Here is a 19,896-nt window from a genome sequence, read left to right as displayed (position 1 = left end):
ACCACAATGGTGGGAACAACTACACACATATGACCAGCGTATGTTTATATTTCCTTATTCACTCGAGGGTGAAAATGGCGTTCGCCATTTCGGGCCCAAAGTACACCCCAGGGTTAAAGTCCCTAATTTCTTACAGAAAACTAAGTACAGTAGTAATGTCCCCGTAAATACATCGATTAGCAAGCCTCCCTAAACTGCAGAAGGATCTATGAACATCCCGATTGCCCGAAACACGAACGGCGCATGCATGTCACCAGCAGCAAAACATCTGCATCATCAGGAAAAAAGAGGCAAGAAACATCAGCAAAACTGTCTCAAGTCTCAGCTCTCAAGTTTCAACAGCTTGCACTTGCAGTTGCAGTGCTACTAACCTTCCTTCTCCAGCTCCGGCGCGGGCGTGGACGCTTGGCGCGGCCCGAGGCGAGCGCGAGGACCTCCGGCCGCAGCAGCACGAGCGGGGACCAGAGGCCGCTCGTGTCGTAGTCGAAGCCGAACTCGCTGGCGTCCATGAACTTGCCCAGCAGCTCCTCGGAGACGTCCATCGGCACCACCTGCACCACCGTGGCGCCAGCCGACGCCGCCGGCGAAGGAGCAGGCGGAGGAGAGGGGCTCAGGAGGTCCAGGAGCGACGGTGGCGACGTCGGCATGTTCTGCTGCTGATCGAGACGGACGAATGCATGGGGGTGCAAGACGGACGGATGTTTTTGGACGGATAGGTGATAGGTGGGACGTTGCGTTTGCTTGGTTGCAGGGCAAGGTGCCACAGGCTGCCCACGGCGTCTGTGGGGTGGGAGATAGTGGGGATGGGAGTGAGGGAACGGGAAGAATCTCTCTCTCCCTCTTGCTGCGGCATGATTATAGGTGTGTGTGTGTGTGTGTGTGTGTGTGTGTGTGTGTGAGTCGTGGTCGATGCGCATGGCTGCATGATTAGGACAGGGCGTTCGCCATTAGGTTGCAGGTCCGTTTAGCTCCTGCTGCCTTTTGTGACCAGGCAGATTTAGAAGTTATGGGCCTTTTGCTTGCGTTCTTTCATGTGACGCATCGTTGTGAGGATAAAGGGAGAGAGATCCCTGAATCACGTGACGGCGATGGCTGGGCTACGGCGACAGATGCATTTAATGTTAAAGTCGGGGGACCGTACAACGCACGGACCCGGCGACGAAAAAACGGCTCGCTGGTATAATTAAGTAGCTTTGTGCATTGTTCTAAAAAAAAATGCTTTGTGCATTACTTTGTTTTTTCTATTTGGTGAATACTCTTTTGGTTTTTTAGGGCTTACTGTTTTGGTAATATATACGTTTCTTTTGACATGGTGCAGGCGCAGACACCTTCACAGTGGACGATAACGTCTTCTTCCACTGAATGCACATCGCTAAAAGGCCTGAAATAAACGCAGAAAAATGCGAGCACCGGCGTCACTTCTAGGACTTGGATCCTAATGGGCTGCTGATACCACCGTCCTCCTAACTACAAATTGGTTCACACGGTATTTATACACCGTTCGCCGGAAGGACTATTCTCATTCTGGTTTCAGCTCGAACTCTAGCTCTTCCTCTTGGACCTTTAGGCAATTGAATTCCAACTCTTCCTCTTGGACCTTTAAGCAATTATTTCAGATGATTAATTTGACTTGTTCCTTTTATATAGAGTTGGAAAATTTCAAAATTTTATTTGAAGTTATTAATTTTTAGGTGGTGCTTTACCACTACGCCAAGGCTCCCCTTCATTGAAGTTATTATACTAATTGTGTTAATTGATTAAACCCTAAATATATTTAGGGGGTTATATTAAGACCTAGAATTAGTTTCTATTGAGGAAAATGGTATTATAAAAGTTTCTTTATAGCTGATACTATTCTTCCTAGGCTCTACTTTTTGGGGGGAATTATGCTAAGCTTTATAGATCAATGTTCAGGGAGATACATAATGGATCAGGCGAAAATCCAAGCCACATCTGGCGACCCTAATCAAGTGACAACACATACTTAGCAAGACTATGAGCCTCATAATTCGACTCTCTACCTTCAAAACTAAAAGAAAAAAATCTCAAAATTCTTGATTCTATCAACTATCTCCCTAACTATAGGACTATGAAGACTTTTGGTATAATTCTTTACTCCTAGGCTCTATATAACTAATAGTATTTTTTGTGTCTTTTATGATCTTGTAAAGAAGTGGTTTGGGGAATTCCCTATTCGCCGCGCGTTACGGCATGATGTCGCTCTTTCGCACAAGGGATCGAGCGGTCGTTCGGATATGGGCCGGCCCGTTTAGGCGGTTTCAGCGTTCCCAGTGTTGGGAACAATCTAGAAGTTCCCAGCCGGTTCTACAGTTTTGGGAAACTTCTAGAAGGTTCCTGAACCAATTTTTTTTTCAGTTTTGTTTCTCTTTTCTTTTTTAGTTCTTTTGCAGTTTCTTTTTCCTTTTTCTCTTTTTTTCGTTATTTTTTTTTGTTTCTTTTTCTTTCCTTTTCATTTTTCTTTCTCAAATTTATTTTTATTTTTCCAAAATGTTCGCATTTTAAATAATTTGTTCATTTTCATATAAAATGTTTCTGTTTCCAATTTTAATTCATAACTTCCAAACGAAAACAAAATTCCAAAATTTGTTTGCGTCGTCTCAGAAAATGTTTGGTAATTCAAAAAATGTTCACCTTTTTAAATTTTGTTCACAAACCGAAAAATATTTGTTTTCACAAATTTTCTATTTTAAAAATTTGTTCACAAATTCCTAAAATGTTCGTATGCTTAAGTTTTGTTCACAAATTAAAAAATGTTTGAGAATTAAAAAATGTCCCTAATTCAAACAAATTTCAATAATGCAAAAGTATCCTGGATCTTCAAAAATTCTTTCCATTTAAGAAATTTGTTTGCAGACTCAAAAAAAAGTGTTTAAAAAATGTTCATGTTTAAAGTTTATTCACAAATTCAAAAAATGTCCGCATGTATAGTTTTTGTTCCCAAATTCAATTTTTGGGGAAAATTTAAAATGTTCCTGTTTTCCAAAATTGTTCACATATTCAAAAAATGCTATATTCTTCAAAATCGTTCACAAATTAAAAAATGTTCACATGTTCAAATTTTTTTCACAAATTCCAAAATGTTTGGGAATTTCAAAAAATTGTTCCCGTTTACATTTTTTTCGCAAATTCACAAATGTAATAGTATTTCAACAATTCTGTCTGTTTTGCAAATTTGATTGCAAATTCAGAAAATATTTTGTTTTAAAGTTTTGTTCAAATATTCAGAAAATTTTCATGTTTTATTTCTTTCACAAATTCAGAAAATGTATGCATATTTTTTTTTACAAATTCAGGAATATTTGTGAATTTTCAAAAATGTTCCTGTTTTCCAAAAAAATCAGATTCTAAAAATGCTACACTTTTAGGAAAGATTTTGTTTTTTTATGTTCGTGCTTGAAATTTTAAAAAAAGTTTTAATGTGCCTCGGATTATAGTTTATATATTCCGGTCTGCCATTGTACACACTAAATCTCAGTTATTACAGTGGCTATGTAGTCTCTTCCCTGTCTGGAGTACTTGAGTTCAAAGCCTTTCCCGCTAGTTTTAGTTTATGGAATTTGGAAAACTGGTTTTTCTTTTTCGCCGCAGCTGGCAATTTCTTTTAAACTCGTGCTGTTAATATTTTAGAATAACTAGCCTGTCGCAGTGGCTAGCGCGTCACGCAATTACAGAAGGTCGCTGGTTCGATTCCTGTAGGTAGCGCCCTTTAATTTTTTGGCGAATTTTACATTCCGTGCAAGACGGCGAATGGGCCGGCCCAGTCGTGCACCTCCTGTGCGTCCCGTGATCTATTCGCCGCAAAACGCGGCATATAGGAGCTCCCGTGGTTTGGCGTTTTGTTCCGCTCAACCCAATTTCTGTTGGGCCGCAACCCCAACGCGTGCGCCAGCCATGCATCCAACCAGCCAAAGGCCGCAAAAAAATAACACATCGCGAAAAAAAGCAGACCGCACACATCAGATTTTGCGGCCGAAATCACTAGTTAAGGAGTATTTCTTGCGGAGATCACTCCAACCTCCCCAGGTTGTGACAAGTGACGTGATGTATGTGCGCCACTTGTCGCAACCTGGGAGTTTTCCCTTTTTTCGTCGATCCGTTTATTCAAAACGTTTTATCTCTTAAACCGTGCGTCCAAATCTCGAACCGCTTTCGCCGTTGGATTCCTCGCGTCGAGATCTTCAAAACTAGATTCCATGTTGATAGGTTTTGACGAAGTTTTTTTTCATGAAAAAAAGGACGAAAAAACCAAACCGGGAGCAGGGTTTTTTCCCTTTCCAAAAGAGGCACATCCGTGCCTCTCATGAAATCACAATCGTGCCTCTCGCGAAAGAAAAAAACAGAAAACACGTTTTTTTCCGTTTCCGAGGAGGCACGGCCGTGACTCTCGCGAAAGCACAACCGTGCCTCTCGCGGAAGCAAAAACGTGCCTCTCGCGAAAGAAAAAAAAACAAAAAACGTGTTTCTTTTTCGTTTCCAAAAGGCACGGCGGTGACTCTCACGAAAGGAAAAAAAACGAAAATGCATTTTTTTCGTTTCCAAGAGGCATCGTTTCCAAGAGGCACGACCGTGCCTCTCGCGGAAACAAAATCGTGACTCTCGCAAAAAAAAGTGTTTTCTGCAAAAAAAAATTTCGAATTGTTTTTCGTCGAGAAACTAGGAAAGACCAGTGGAAAACCAAAACGTAAAAAAACCGAAAAAACGTTTAAAAAGTCAAAAACGCGTGCGGAAAAATAAAATAACAAAATCCGGAGGGAGTGTCCAGAGCGCGACACATGACAAATAGCTGAGAGCGCGCCAAGTGGCGCTGATCGTTGCGAGGCTCCCGAAGGAGCGCTCGTTAATTAGTTGATGCCTTTTGCGGCAGGTTATCTCTCGCCCGTTTCGAGACCGCAAATCCTATTTGACGTTTGCGAGCGTCAAACGACATGGCTTCGCTGAAGCATGGCCTCTCGACGCCCCAGTTTCAGCCGGCCCACGATAGCTCTGCTGTTTCTTCTCTTTTCTGTTTCTTTTTTCTTTGTTTCTTTTATTATATTTCCCTATTTAATTTTTTTATTTTATTGTTACTTTTTGTGCATTATACAAATTTAATTGCATGTTTATTACAAAAATATTCATCGCATATTTAAGGAGACTCTTTCACCCTATAATAATTAAATGTTCAACAGACTTCAAAAAAGTTCATTGAGTATTATAAAATTGTTCAGTGTATATCACAAAAAAATCAATGTGTATTTAAATATTTTTTTAGTGTATATCACAAAACTGTTCAATGTGTATTTAAATATTTGTTCAGCGTATATCATTAAAATGTTCAGTGTGTATTTAAATTGTTTAGCTTATTACAAAAATATTCAATGTGTATATAAAAATTGTCATCGTTTGGAATTTCATTTTTTTTCAATCTTTCAATATTTTTTCACATTTAAAAAGTTTGCCAGAATTTCAAAATGTGTTCAAAGTTTTCATTTTTTTTAAATACGGATCTGACGGTGTACATAGTACTTTAAATATAGCACTGCATTATTGTCAGTGTGTGAGCTTTGCAGTCAAGCGAGAGGTCTTGGGTATGACTCTGCGCGTGAGTTTTTATTTTTCATGACACTTTTAATTCATTCGACGCCCATGGATGGGTCGGCCTGTTTGCGCGAATCTTCAGCGAAAGCTCGACTATTGGACGCATGCGGGCGTCTAAAAGAATATCTCTTGCGAGACATAGTCCCTTCTCGCCCTCTGTGCGGCCCTACTTGGACGACCCAGTACTGTAGCTGCGAGGGAGTTTATTCTCATTAAAGCCTTGTTTGGGACCGCTCCGCTTCATTAAAATCAGTTTCATTCCATCAAATTCACTTTGAAGCAGTTTTCATACAGAAGTTGTAGCACTACCAAAGAGAATGTTTGGCTTCCGTGTAGCTCCAGCTTCAAGAATGAGAAATTTGGTGGAAAAGATCTGTTTGATTGGTTGAGGGGGAGAGAAACGAAGGGGTATCCACTTACTGGTGGCAGTGGTGGGTAATTTCCCCCCAACTCCAGCTTTTAGAGTTTTTGGGAGCACCCCCTGAAGAGGTTCATAAAAATTTAGGAGTTGTACCCCAGATTCTACTTATTTTGCGGAGCAACATATCGTGGAGTTACCCCGTTTGGCCTGTGCTTTTCAGAGCAGAGCTGAATTTTAAGGAGCAGAGCAGTCCCAAACAGGCTCTAAAATATGGTTTTTTTCACTGTTTGCATTAGTTTTCTTCAGGGTTTTGGTTTTTCTCATTTTCCATTTTTTTTGGTTTTCTATGTTTCTTTCTACAGTTTTCTTTGTATTCTTACTTCTTTTTTCTTTCCCCCTTTTTTCAACACATGTGTACATTTTTATACGCATCAGGAACTTTTTCTGTAAAAGTTTAGCATTTTTCAGATACATTATGAACATTTTCTCAAATATATGTTTTGATGTCTATTGTTTTCATATGCATTGTATATATATTTTATATGTAGCTAAAACATTCTTTGATATGCATAGACGTTTTTTAATACATGGTTTTGAAAGTTTATGAATATATTTTGAACATTTTTCAAATAAACATTGAAACAATTTTCTGAATGACACAAAATATTTTATTAAAACTATGTGAACATGTTTTGCTTGTATAATTTTTTGGAAAGTCATGAGCATATTTTTGATACATGTAACATTTTTAAAATTGTAATTTGCATTTTTTGAAAGGTGCGAACTTTTTTTCAATTATGAACATTTTTTACATTTTATAAGCATTTTATAGAATGTCACGTACATTTTTTGAAACATGTCACGAACATTTTTTTAATGCAATGAACATTTCTTAAAACTTGGATGTACATTTTTTCATTGATATATGGTGAGCTAAGTATTAAATGCAACCAGAGTATTGCTCCAGTGGTCCTTTCCATGGGAACGGCATGAACCTCAAAACAAGCACATGATTGATTAATTAATTTTTTAACTAGTAGGTGCACCCAGGCATTTGCGTCGATAGAATTGCATACATCTTTAGAAAAAAAGAGCTATGACGATATATAATTTAGAAAATTCAACTTTTAATGTTCGAGCACCTCCTTTTTCATGTTTGTAGCTTATTATGGTCATATGTATTTTTTGATTTTCTCAAAATATATTATTTTAGTTTACCATGCTAGGTTTTTCAACATCGGACGTAAGTCCCTTCCATATTTCTTTTCTCTCAGTTTGGCCGACACATGAGACCCCACAGTCACCTTCTACCTTAGGTCGGTCTCTTGACCGAGCATGCGTCGAGCCCGCGTATCTCGCACTGGCCTCACCCATGAGTTGAGACCGCGTATCTCGCACTGGCCTCACCCAATTCTCCGTGATCCTTGTGTGATTTGGTCTATCTCGCACCACAACGAGACCCCCTCTTCCGATTACCATGTCGAGCACTCAGTTTTCCCCTCAGCATCAAGCACACGGTCCTCTCTCCCTCCCCCTCCCCCCCTTCGTTGGTTGCATCGCCTCCATGATACTCATCTCCCTAGCTTTTCCCATCATTGCAAATGCATAGGACTGAGCTTCCCAAGATCGCCCGATCTCACTAGAGTTCCCCGAAGCGCCATCCGACCAGCTCCACACGAGGACACCTTGGTCACCGCCAATTGCACCGATGAATCCACTGTGTCGCGCCGAAACTCTCCTAAAACTTCCCTGACAAGCCCGATGGCAGCGTCGTCTTCTTCTCGGTCTCTGGAGAAGATTCTCGATGAGGAAGATCCCATGCAAACCCTAGCCACGTGGACGAATTAGGACCATTTGTTGTCACTTACTCAAACTACTAGCGATCGATCTCGTCCACTTAGTACATAGTGTCCATTGCGACTTAAATCCAACAACAAGTTATTTCAGCGATAAACCATTTTTCTGTGAACTAAAAACAACCACGCGTCATGCACTTCCGCAAAAATACTCCTAAAACTTCAAAGTCTCGTACCTTTTAATTGTAACTCCGACTGAGGTGAAACCTTTTGCAAAGTGATCCTTGTGAAAAATGAGACCAACCCAAGGGCTAACCCTCGTTGTCATTTATTTATAGGAGAAACTCCGCGAGCACCACGCGTCCAAGCCGGGACTTGAACTCGGGTGGGCCGGCAGCAACCTCAGCTGCCCAACCAACGGGTCGACGCCCCGTCCTCCAAAGTGATCCTTGTGAGACCCTCTTTCTATTGACATCAAGTTATTAATTGTTGAACTTTTCAAATTAGAATTCACATGTTATTGTGGTCATATTTTGTAAACCATGTCACTTTTTCAGTTGGTCCCTTTTGCCTATGGATACTTGTATCATATACTTGGTGTTCATATCATGTATACTGAAATTTCAAATATTCTTTGACCTGTTTGAATTTGAATTTAAAATTGAAACTTCATTTTACTATAACTTGAGTTCAATTGATTCTTTTTGCAAATGAATTCTTATGTTATATGTAATATATTATACCATGTTGATTTCCAAACACTTTGATCATTTTCTGTATTATCTCAATTACAAAGCTTGTATAGCAATATCTCTACATCTATTAACTCTTGTGATTCGATTCGTTCATCTACCACCTGATAGCTCATAGAGACCTATATTATATATTAATCCTAGTTAAATTAATGTTTCTTAACCTAGTCATACTCGTTTTATTTTTATTTTGATTCTTATCTATGGTATGATTGTTTATTTGTATTCTTTCATTTACGATATATTTCTCAAAGTGTGAAGAGTAGAATTATCAGGATTGTGTGTGTGATGAACGTCGTCAAGCTTACCAGGCATCTTGACCATCGTTTACCCTATTTTTATGCATGTAGTTCTCTACTACCGTACGCTATTATGCATGTGTAAGCACATTATTTTATTATGCTATGCTTTTGAAACCTAGTGGGATAACCGTATGCTGATCTTGATTCCTTGTCGACATAGATCGTGGTAGTTGTGTTCCTGCTATGCTATATGGACGAGGTTGGTTCGTGTACGCATCCAGATTATGTGAATGCTACATCCTAAATTTGTGTAGATACTCATGGGCGGATAGGGTTGCATCATTGATTCTTGTTCCTTCTTTAAGCTCAAAATGAGTAACCTTGATAGCACCATGTTCCAATTGATTTATAGTTTAGATTAAATTAATGTGCAAGATTGAAATATATTTGATTTATTTTGACATTATTTTAATTGATTGGACCACATGCAATGCAACAGTCATGATGATCAGTCCGACTTCCTATCTTTGTACATTATTTTAGATAATGCAAAGAAACTTGCGGATCCAACCTTCCTCAAACAGGAGGAACCCGTTTGCAATTGTACGTGCAACAACAACTTTCAAACTCCTTAAGATTGCCACAAGTTTTTTTTTTTTTTGCGGGTGAAAGATTGCCACAAGTTGTTGTAAAATTGGTAATCCCCGACGTGACGCATGAATGTTTGCACTTGTCAAGAGTGCATCCTGGTAGCTTTTCGCAAACAACTGCAATATGAAAGAGCAATGATCAAAGTCAAATCGCACCGACATGTAAAATTATAAGAACAAAGTAGTTAAAGTACCTAAACATGATATAATGTCGCCTCCTTGACCGAAGCAGGGTGACATGGCCAAAGCCATGATCGCAGTGGGCATCATGAACAGAGGCACTGTGTTCTTGGTTTTGAGAAGCGCCATCAAAAAGAGACCTTGTTTTTAACCGTATTCTGCTCAATGGCTTGGTTTGGATGTGATGCTTCTTTGGCCATGCGTATATGGGGGTGGATGGATGAAGAAAATGTGGGAGATAATTAATTTCGTGGTGTCATGTTTCTATCTTCACGGATATCTTTGGCTGTCATTCATTTGATGCCTCGTAGGAATACTTTATCTATTGGCAGCAATTAACTATTGCTTGATATGGTGAACTGACTATAAAATACTCTATCCGTTTCGTTTTCTTCTGATTGATATATGGTGAGCTATGTATTAAATGCAGCCATAGTATTGCCCCAGTGGTCCTTTCCACGAGAACTGCATGAACCTCAAAACAAACACATGATTGCTTAATTAATTTGTTAAATAGCAGGTGCACCCGTGCATTCGTGTGGATAGAAATGCATATATATTTAGAAAAAAGATGGCATGACAACGCAGAGATTTCAACATTTAATTGAGAACATTATATTGTTGTGTATTGAGCACCTCATTTTCCATGTTTATAGCTTATTATGGTCATATGTATTTTTTTATTTTCTCAATGTAGTAGTTTAGTTTGGCATGCTATTTTTTCATTCAAATTTCATGCATTTGCGGGGCTAGAATTGGATATATATTTTATTTAGAATAAATGGTATGACTTTTGATATTTAATTTATAGATTTGAACACTCAATTTCATGAACTTTGAAATTATATTATTGTGTATTGAGCAATTACGCATTTATCTAGCTTCATATAGTCATATTTATTTTTGATTTTCTCCATCTATTACTTTAGTTTGCCGTGCTATTTCCCCTCTTAATTTTGGTCTTACCAAATTCTATACCAAATAGACCCACTGTTGTAAGAGATAGACTTAATAATCTTATGTATTCCCTCCTACCCATATTAATTGACACTGCTTTAGTACAACTTTGAGTATAATTTGGATCGGAGGGACATGCCTGTCTTATCAATGACAATCATCCATTTGAATGAGGCAATTCTAAGGGCATGTCCAACACTGGGCACTTCTAGAGACGCTAGGATTGCTTTCCCATCGATATCCTCGTAAATTGGCAGTTGAGGGCGACAAATCCTGGCATCGGATGCAACTGGGCACAAAATGTTGCGCCAGACGCTTCCTTCCCTTTCTTCCCGCATGTAGAGTACAATCAGTTCAATTAGCGCACAATTAGCGCTCATAGGTAAGCGCGTGATGTTGGAGGGTGGTGCTCTTAAATATTTTCTGATTTGATAAAACTATTTTTTTCCTCTATAAGCGCCTAGTTTGGCAGCTAGCATTGTAGATGCCCTAAGGGTTGTTTAGGATTGGTATCTGCTCCCTTCCCTTGAAGTACTTATCTCCATGACCAGTATCAACAAAGGCAAGACTTGTAAGCATCAAGCTAGCCAAGGAGTAGAAGTTGATAAAGATGGCACAAACAAACGAAGAAAGGAAATTGGTTGGTGATCTTACATACATGAGGCTTTCCATCCTTTTTTTGAAAACAGTAAGCTTTATTAATTAGAAATAACAGTTACATCATCAATAAGGAGAGATACAATATCAACCATGGGCTCCTCAAACCAATCCCTAGTCGCAGAGAATTTCGCTAGCCTAGCAAGTTCATGAGCAACTTTATTTGCTTCCCTATTACAATGTTCAAACCTAGTAATAGTAAATTCACAAGCCATAAAATAGCAATCATCGAACACTGCCGTCACCGCTCCCACCGGTTGTCCTCCATTCTTCATCGTGTCAATCACTTCCGTATTATCTGGGTTGACAATAAGGCGGTTAAACCCTGCATTCTATGCTAGGGTAAGGTCAAACCTTAGTGCCAATGCTTCTGCCGTTAGAACATCCGCATGCCAGTCAAGCCTCCAACTTCCACCAACAATGAACCTTCCTTTGTCATCTCTCAGGACTACCCCCGCCGTGCCTCTAAGCATATCATGGTCAAAAGAAGCATCAACATTTAGCTTCACAAAACCCATAGGAGGTCTAAGCCATCCCCCTATTTTACTGATTGCCTTAGGGGAATTTTCTTTAACATAATTTGCCGCTATAGCACGGGCCCCTATCGCAAATTGATATGCATCTTGAGACTTTCCTTCATAAACCAGTTTACGTCTATCCCACCATAAATACCAAGTAGTTATAACGATCAATTCACGTGTATTCTGGAGTTCCAAAACAGATATTTCTTCCTCTAGCATAAGTATTAAAAATTCAAGAACTACCTCTCCCGCCCGGTCAGCAACACAAGCTCTATTGATCACCTCATACAAACCTAACTTATCCCAGACCTCTTTCGCCTTCTGACACAGAAACAAGATGTTTCGTGTCTTCTAGCCCATTTGAACATGTTGGGTAGACGGGAGATACCTTCACATGTCTATTGGCGAGAGTAACATGACATGGGAGTGTTGTAGGATCGAAAGTATGTCTAGAGGGGTGTGGGGGGGTGATTAGACTACTTGACCAAATAAAAATCTAGCCTTTTCCCAATTTTAAGTCTTGGCAGATTTTAGCAACTTAGCACTAGTCAAGCAAAAAACCTACGCATGCAAATCTAAGAGTATAGCAGCGGAATGTAAATCATTGCATATGATGGTAAAGGGGAGGAGTTTGGAGGGAGCAAACACAATGTAGACACGGAGATTTTTGGCGTGGTTCCGATAGGTGGTGCTATCATACATCCATGTTGATGGAGACTTCAACCCACGAAGGGTAACAGTTGCGCGAGTCCACGGAGGGCTCTACCCACGAAGGGTCCACGAAGAAGCAACCTTGTCTATCCCATCATGGCCATCGCCCACGAAGGACTTGCCTCACTTGGGTAGATCTTCACGAAGTAGGCGATCTCCTTGCCCTTAAAAACTCCTTGGTTCAAATCCACAATCTTGACGGAGGCTCCCAAGTGACAGCTAACCAATCTAGGAGACACCACTCTCCAAAAGGTAATAGATGGTGTGTTGATGATGAACTTCTTGCTCTTGTGCCTCAAATGAAAGTCTCCCCAACACTCAACTCTCTCTCATAGATTTGGCTATGGTGGAAAGATGGTTTGAGTGGAAAGCGACTTGGGGAAGGCTAGAGATCAAGATTCTTGTGGTTGGATTGGAATGTCTTGGTCTCAGCACATGAGTAGGTGGTTCTCTCTCAAAAAATGAGTAGTGGAAGTGTAGGCACATTTTGATGGCTCTCTCTCTCTCAGATGGAGAAGGGGTGGAGGGGTATATATAGCCTCCACACAAAATCTAACCATTGCACACAATTAACCAAACTCGGTGGGACCAAATAGTGAAACTCGGTGAGACCGACTTGGTTCAAAATGTGAATGTTAGGCTTTTTGGTGGGACCGACAACATCAACTCGGTGAGACCGATGCGCTAGGGTTAGGGAAATACCTCATCTCGGTGATACCGATCACATGAACTCGGTGAGACCGATTTCAGTAATAAGCAAGCAGATACTTGGTCATACAAACTCGATGTGACCGATCGCTCATCTCGCTTAGACCGAAATGTTACGAAAAGGAAACACAGAGTTTGCATTGCGAACTCGGTGGGACCGATCGCTCATCTCGGTTAGACCGAAACTTATGAAGGGAAACAGAGAGTTTGCAGTCCCATCTCGGTGAGACCGAGATCCCTATCGGTAAGACCGAACTGGTTAGGGTTTGTGGATATGGCTATGTCAAGTGAACTCGGTGGCGCCGGATAGATCAAACCAGTGGGGCCAAGTTTGACTTTTGTTTTAGGACATATGTGGAAATGAGAAAGTGGTTGAGGGTTTTTGGAGCATATCACTAAGCATTTTGAGCAAGCAAGCCATTAAGCAACACCTCATCCCCTTTTAATAGTATTGCCTTTTCTATGGACTCAATGTGATCTTGGATCACTAAAATCAAAATATAGAGTCTTGAGCTTTTGCCAATATGTGTCCTTAGCATTTTGAGGGGTCCACATCTCTGGTCCATGCCAAACCAACCATTGAACTTTCTGAAACATTGATCTTGAAAGGATATTAGTTCAATGAGCTATATGTTGTTATGAATTACCAAAACCACCCGGGGATTAGTTGCACTTTCAATCTCCCCCTTTTTGGTAATTGATGACAGCATATAGATCAAGGCTTCGACAAATGATAATATAAATGGAGTACATCATCGCTTTGAGAAGTATGTGATAAGCAAGAGCTCCCCCTAAATTTGTGAATTATTTGAAATTTGCTTTCAAATGCAAATGCACAATCAATTAGGATCATGGGTCACTCTTCCATGTCACATACATCTTGGTGGAGCGCTCAAAATGATAAAATATGAAATATGCACCCATCACCAAAATAAGATATGAATGATCATACATGAGAGATAGAATATCATCATTAAGCACAAGCATTAAAGTATGATATGATCAAACATATGATCATATAAGTATCTCACACACAAGCATAAAACACTGTATCATCCAAACAAGCAAAGCAAATAGAGTATCAAGAGAGAAAAATTAAGCAAACTCTCTCTCTCTCTCTCTCTCGAAGCCTATGATCTATACACTTTCTCCCCCTTTGGAAACAAGTTACCAAAAAGCTCGAAAATGCATAGTGCTATGCGGATCTAAGCACGATCTCCGGGAGCTCTAGAGTGTGAAGGTGTCATGGAGAGGAGTCCTGCGACGAATGCATCCCAAGAGGTCTGAGGAGCTGATGGAGTTGCAATGGGAGGAGCAACAGAGGCTGTAGCTGCTGGTGCTGATGTAGTAGCCCTTGTGTCAATGGCTGGCACAGCTGCAGACCTTTGTGCCCTTGGCACTCTCTAAAAAGCTTCAATGGTAGCTCTCTCTCTTCTCTCTTCAGCTTCATCCTGGAGTTGCTCAACTGCAGTCTGGATCTCTGTGACCTTCAAGTCTAGATCATAAAATTTAGTTTCAGTGATCCTCTCTAGACTTTCTTGGTTCCGAGTTAGGGTTGCCAACCCTTTCTCAATCCTCAAAGTTGCTTGAATGAGATAGTCAAGTTGATCTTGCTTAGATTTCAGGAAAATCTGCGAGGCTTCTTCAGCACTTGGTGGCTTGGCTGCCTTCTCTGCTCTAGCTTTTTCTTTCTTCTCCTGAGCCTGTACAGATGTGGGATGTGATGGATCCATGACAACCACATTGTCTTCAAACTCTGGCATCAGGGGAAGATGTTCCTTATCCAAGAGATACATGCCCTTGCCCATCTTGGACTTGATGAGCATATGAATTTGTGGAGCATAGCCACATGATCTCTTTTGGTCTACTGTTGTACTCTTGATTGTCTCAACAATCAATGTCATCACTTTGAATTTTTCAGGCACATCAAACATATGCAGCAGATTTATCGAGTGCCCTCTAATGATCCTGTCATCTCCAGACTTGGGCAACAGAGTATGTCTGAGAATTGTGTTGATGGTTGGCAGACCTGACAGCAGATAATACATAGACCCAAACTTGTGGGTGTCCAAGACATCATCTGGAATTTCCTTGTACATGTGAGCTAAGTCATGTCCCTTCCTTGGCTTAGAATATACATCAGTATCATCCTTGTGCTCTTCTAGGGCATTTATTACCTTTGCCCACTCAGCCACCGAAGATTGGTACCTGGTACCCTCTGTCATCCAAACAATTTTACCATCAGGGTAAAAGTGTGTCGTGGAGTAGAACTGCATGATCAACTCATCATTCCATTTTGTCAACTTCTGGCTAACAAATGCATCAACTCCTATTGACCTGAAGCTCTCATGGACTCCTGGGAAATGATCTTCATTGTTGTCAATGAACTTCCAGTCCACCCATCTCATGTCACTTACTATTGGCTTCTTGTCAAGCAGTACAGTCTCATAGAAGTCTTGTTGTTCCTTTGTGTGGAACCTGTAATCAACAGTTGTTCTCCTTCTAATGGCATATGGGTTACTCTGCCTCCATAGCCTGAGACCTGCATCTTTTCCGAGCTTCATATTTTCTGCCACAGGATGGGTGTCATCATGGTCAAGAATCTTTGGCTTCAACTTTCTAAGTACTTGCCCTCCCTCTTCTTCTTCCACTTCAGGCACTGGGGCCTTGTTCTTCTCAGCTGCTGGAATGTTTCTGGTGGATCTCTTGGGAGCTTGAGCAGCAACCTTGGGGGCAGACTTGGGCTTTGATGGAGCAACCCCTGATCTGATTGATTCGCCCATTACCTTCTAAGATTTTGCAGGAGGTGCATCTTGCTCTTCTTCCTCTTCTCGGTCTCTGATCATAGAAGATCTCCCAATGACTCTAGCCATTGTCTTCTTGACCCTCTCCTTCCTTGTTTTGCCCTCACCAGCCTCCTTGGGTTCAAGTGTGAACACCATGGTTTCTTGGGTTGAGGCTTTGGCTTTGGACATGGGAACTCTTCTTGCAGGAGCTTTCTGCTTCATCCCTGGCTTGGTGTTGGCAGTAGTACCAAGCTCTTTCTTGTCTCCTTTCCTCTTGGAAGAGACTTCCTCATCAGTCTTGAAATCCTCATCCTCAGAATCTGATGTCTTCTTCTTCCTCTACCTAGTTGCAGCTTTAGGCAGGTTGTTGGAAGTGTTTTTGCTCCCATCATCATAGCTGCTCTCAGAGGGACTAGTTCCCCCACTCATCTGAACCTTCTCCTCATACTGATTCTGGCTATCACTGTTGTCAGACATGCTGAAAGCTTAAAGCTGACCCTATGAATAGATGTAGATGATATAGAGTGGATGAGCATCATAAAGTGCAGAGATTTTGCAAAACAATTGAGCCAAAAACATAGTTTTAGTTTTCTGCAGAAGGCATTTTGGAGCTACCGATTTGTTGAACTCGGTGACACCAAAGAAATGTTCAGAGTCTAAACTAGTGACATCGGTCAGACCGAGACATAGTTCAGTGACGCTGAGACTGCTAAGGTTTCACAAAGTTTTGAACTTGGTCACACCGATTTGCAAGATTCGGTTAGACCTAAACTCACAAGTGCTATAGCCTAGGCCAAATCGGTGAGGACCGATTTCTACAACTCGGTCGGTCCGAGATGAATTCGACGGAAACCTAACCCTAAATTTTTGAATAAAAACTAATCCAAAGGAAGTTTTTGCTAGATAGAATAATCTCAATCATGGCAAGAATCATGGTATTGTCTTGATGCTAAGAATCGGAGTGAGAAAGCACAAAGGATCAAACTCATACCCTAACTTGGTGATGAGCTCGCTACGGCGACAATGGCGGAGGAGAATTCATTGACGGCGGTGGAGACCAGCGGCAGGGGGTCGCTGGCGATGGAGGCGATGATCCGGAGACCTTGAGTCGGCAGATCTGGACAGCGCGGGCGAAGAGTTTTGGAGGAATTTCCAAAAAATCAACCCGTGGGTATATATATATATCCAAACCCTCTCGGTGTGACCGAGTGGAACAACTAGGTGGCACCGAGATGTAGAATCGCAAGCGGTTATTGCACCTCGGTGAGACTGAAGTGTTCAAGTTGGTTGCACCGAGATTGAAACCTAGATCAACTTAATGAACTCGGTGTGACTGAAAGAAATGAATCGGTCAGACCGAGATGCATCAAGAGGTTTTGGAAGTTTAAGTGTATGACGAATCGATGACTCTGAGTGCTCCTCACCCAGAGGGTTCGAATCTGACTTGATCAAACTTTATGATGTAGCATGAATAGAGTTTGAGATGAGAAAAGCATAGATAGATAGAGAGTACTTAGGCATTCTTGTCCATCCATTTGGCAAAAGAAAAGACCAAATAATCAAAACAATAAATGGATGTCCTCGAATGAAGAAAATTATGCAACCATCATGCTCACACAATAAGATAGCAAATGAAATATGTGGCAAAACATGCACAAACACTCTAGCATCTATCAAGCAATTGGCGATGACTAGGTCATCTATATATGAGTATATTGACTCAGGAGTCAAATGAGAACATTTGATCATAGGTCATACTCATCGTTTAAGCTCAAGTGGGGTTACCACTTTTACATAAATCATTGTTGTGTTCACATCATTTGAGTTGCTTTAGCTAAATTCTTAGAGTAAGCTCCCCCCCTCCCATGTGATATCCCCTCTTAGAGGGATGAACTAACCTTGGGTTTTGTCGATGATGACTTCATGTAGATGTTGAAGATGTGGATGCTCAATGTTGATGTAGATCATTTGGAGCAATCCATTGGAGTGAGTTGCACTTTCAATACCTATATGGGTTAGTCCCACAAGGAACAAACAAGAATATCCATAGACATAGAGTGAAGTACATACAAGATGATGTCCATGAAAGCATTAGGTTACCTTGTCCCTTGACTTACTAACAAGAGGGTTTGTGACTCCTTGAACTAGTGCAAGATGTGGAAGTTGATTGCACTTGTTCTTGCCAATATGAATATGAGTGAAGTATGTTGGCGGAGTCACCCTCAAGAACTCTCTAATTCTTCTTCTTCAGGATCCACATCATCTTGATGGGAATCCTTGGGGTTGTAGATGTACTTGATGAAGTAGAACTTGAGGTGGACTTGGGAACCCACTTGACCAAGGCCTTTGGAGCTTCTTCAAATGCATCAATCTCCTCTTGAAGCTTGTCCTTGCCTTTTAGCTTGTGGTCTTGTGGTGGAAGATCATCTTGAGATTGTGTCCCCCTGAAGGAGGTAGGATCATACTTCTCTTGTTGAGGAACAAACTTCGTCTTGGGGTATTGATCTTCTTCCCACTCACGTCCATTGGAATTGAACTTTCGTTCAAAACCAACACCTTGATTCTTCCGGTGCCTTCCTTGCTTGCGTACAATTTCCTCAAATTGCTTACTTCTAGAAAGGCTCTTGTAAACACCTTTCTCTATAATTCCCTTCAATAAGCTATTTTCTAGCTCAAGTGTAACTTGTCTAAGAGAATCATTAGTGGAATCAAGAGAACTACTAGAAGCAACAATATTGGATTTAGCATGATTATTGTTACTACTAGAAGAAGAATCTTTCTTACTCTTGTTGTTAGATTTTACTTGTGGCATGTAAGTAGACAAGAGTAAATGCTTGGCAATGTAAGAAGAACTTTTCTTCCGAAGATCATCATTGATGGCTTTTAAGAACCCATGTTCTTGATCTAGGTTGAGCTTCTCGAAGCGTAGCTTCTCATGAGTTTTTAAAAGTTCTCAATGATCTTCTAAAGTAGTTTCATGAGCTAACTTAAGAGTCTTTAGTTCTTTAGTTAGACGCTCAATCTCCTTCTTATCATTGTCATTCATTTCATCTTGATTAGCATGATTAATAATAGTTTCATCATAGTTTTCATCACTAGCATTTTCAACAAGTAACTCATCATCACCTAGAAAATCATCTTCATCACTATCAAAATCAATATACTCGGGGTGTGATACCTGGGGACCTTTAGCCATGAAGCATCTTCCAATTCCTTCATTTGGTGAGTCAAATATGTCGTCGGAGTTGGTTGACACAAGTGCAAGATCGGCAACACCTTCATCTTGAGTATATTCGGATTCAGAGTGAGAACTTCTCTTAGAGTGGTGGTCGGAGTCAGAACCAAATACCCATTCACCAACATGAGCTTGATGTCTTTGTTTTGTGTAGCTCTTTGATGACTTGTCCATCCTTTGCGAATCCTTGCTTCTGCGAGAGGTTCTTCGTTCATAACGATCATCTCTACTCCTTCTCTCTCTTGGAGGTGATTCTTCTCTTCTACTTCTTCTTTTAGGTGAGTCTTCTCTTCTTTTGCAGGGAGTCGTACACTCACTGGAGTAGTGTCCGGGTCTTCCACAATTGTAGCAATTTCGCTCATGACTAGAAGATCTTTTGTCATGGTAGGATCTTGACTTGGAGCTTCTCTCTTTGCTTCAACTCTTGTAGAATTTGTTGAAGTTCTTCACCATTAAGCTCAATTCCTCATTGAAGACTTGTTTTCCACTCGATGTTGCAGGAGCATCACATGAGGCTTTGTAAGCACCACTAGACTTGTTGTGAAGCTCTTCTTTATCCTTGAGTGACATCTCATGAGCAACAATCCTTCCAATGACTTCCGTTGGCTTGAGATCTTTGTAATTGGGCATCATTTGGATCAATGTGCACACAATATCATATTTTCCATCCAAGGCTCTTAGGATCTTCTTGATGATGAATCTGCCAGTCATCTCTTCACTTCCTAAGCCGGAAATCTCATTT

At 40.7% G+C, this 19,896-nt stretch overlaps 1 protein-coding gene across 1 annotated transcript; it reads right to left on the bottom strand.

The window, feature by feature from the left end:
- Positions 1-20: 20 nt before the first annotated feature.
- On the bottom strand, positions 21-992 carry LOC119362625 (putative uncharacterized protein YHR217C). Its single transcript, XM_037627869.1, has 2 exons — positions 372-992; positions 21-268 (listed from the first exon to the last, which is right to left on the bottom strand). The coding sequence occupies exons 1-2, from the start codon at positions 915-917 to the stop codon at positions 251-253; spliced, it is 564 nt and encodes a 187-aa protein (XP_037483766.1). The 5' UTR covers positions 918-992; the 3' UTR covers positions 21-250.
- Positions 993-19,896: the final 18,904 nt, after the last annotated feature.

This window comes from Triticum dicoccoides, chromosome 2B (assembly GCF_002162155.2).
Source record: "Triticum dicoccoides isolate Atlit2015 ecotype Zavitan chromosome 2B, WEW_v2.0, whole genome shotgun sequence".
In the NCBI taxonomy this organism is placed as follows: domain Eukaryota; kingdom Viridiplantae; phylum Streptophyta; class Magnoliopsida; order Poales; family Poaceae; genus Triticum; species Triticum dicoccoides.
This window is presented reverse-complemented; position numbering and strand designations above follow the sequence as displayed.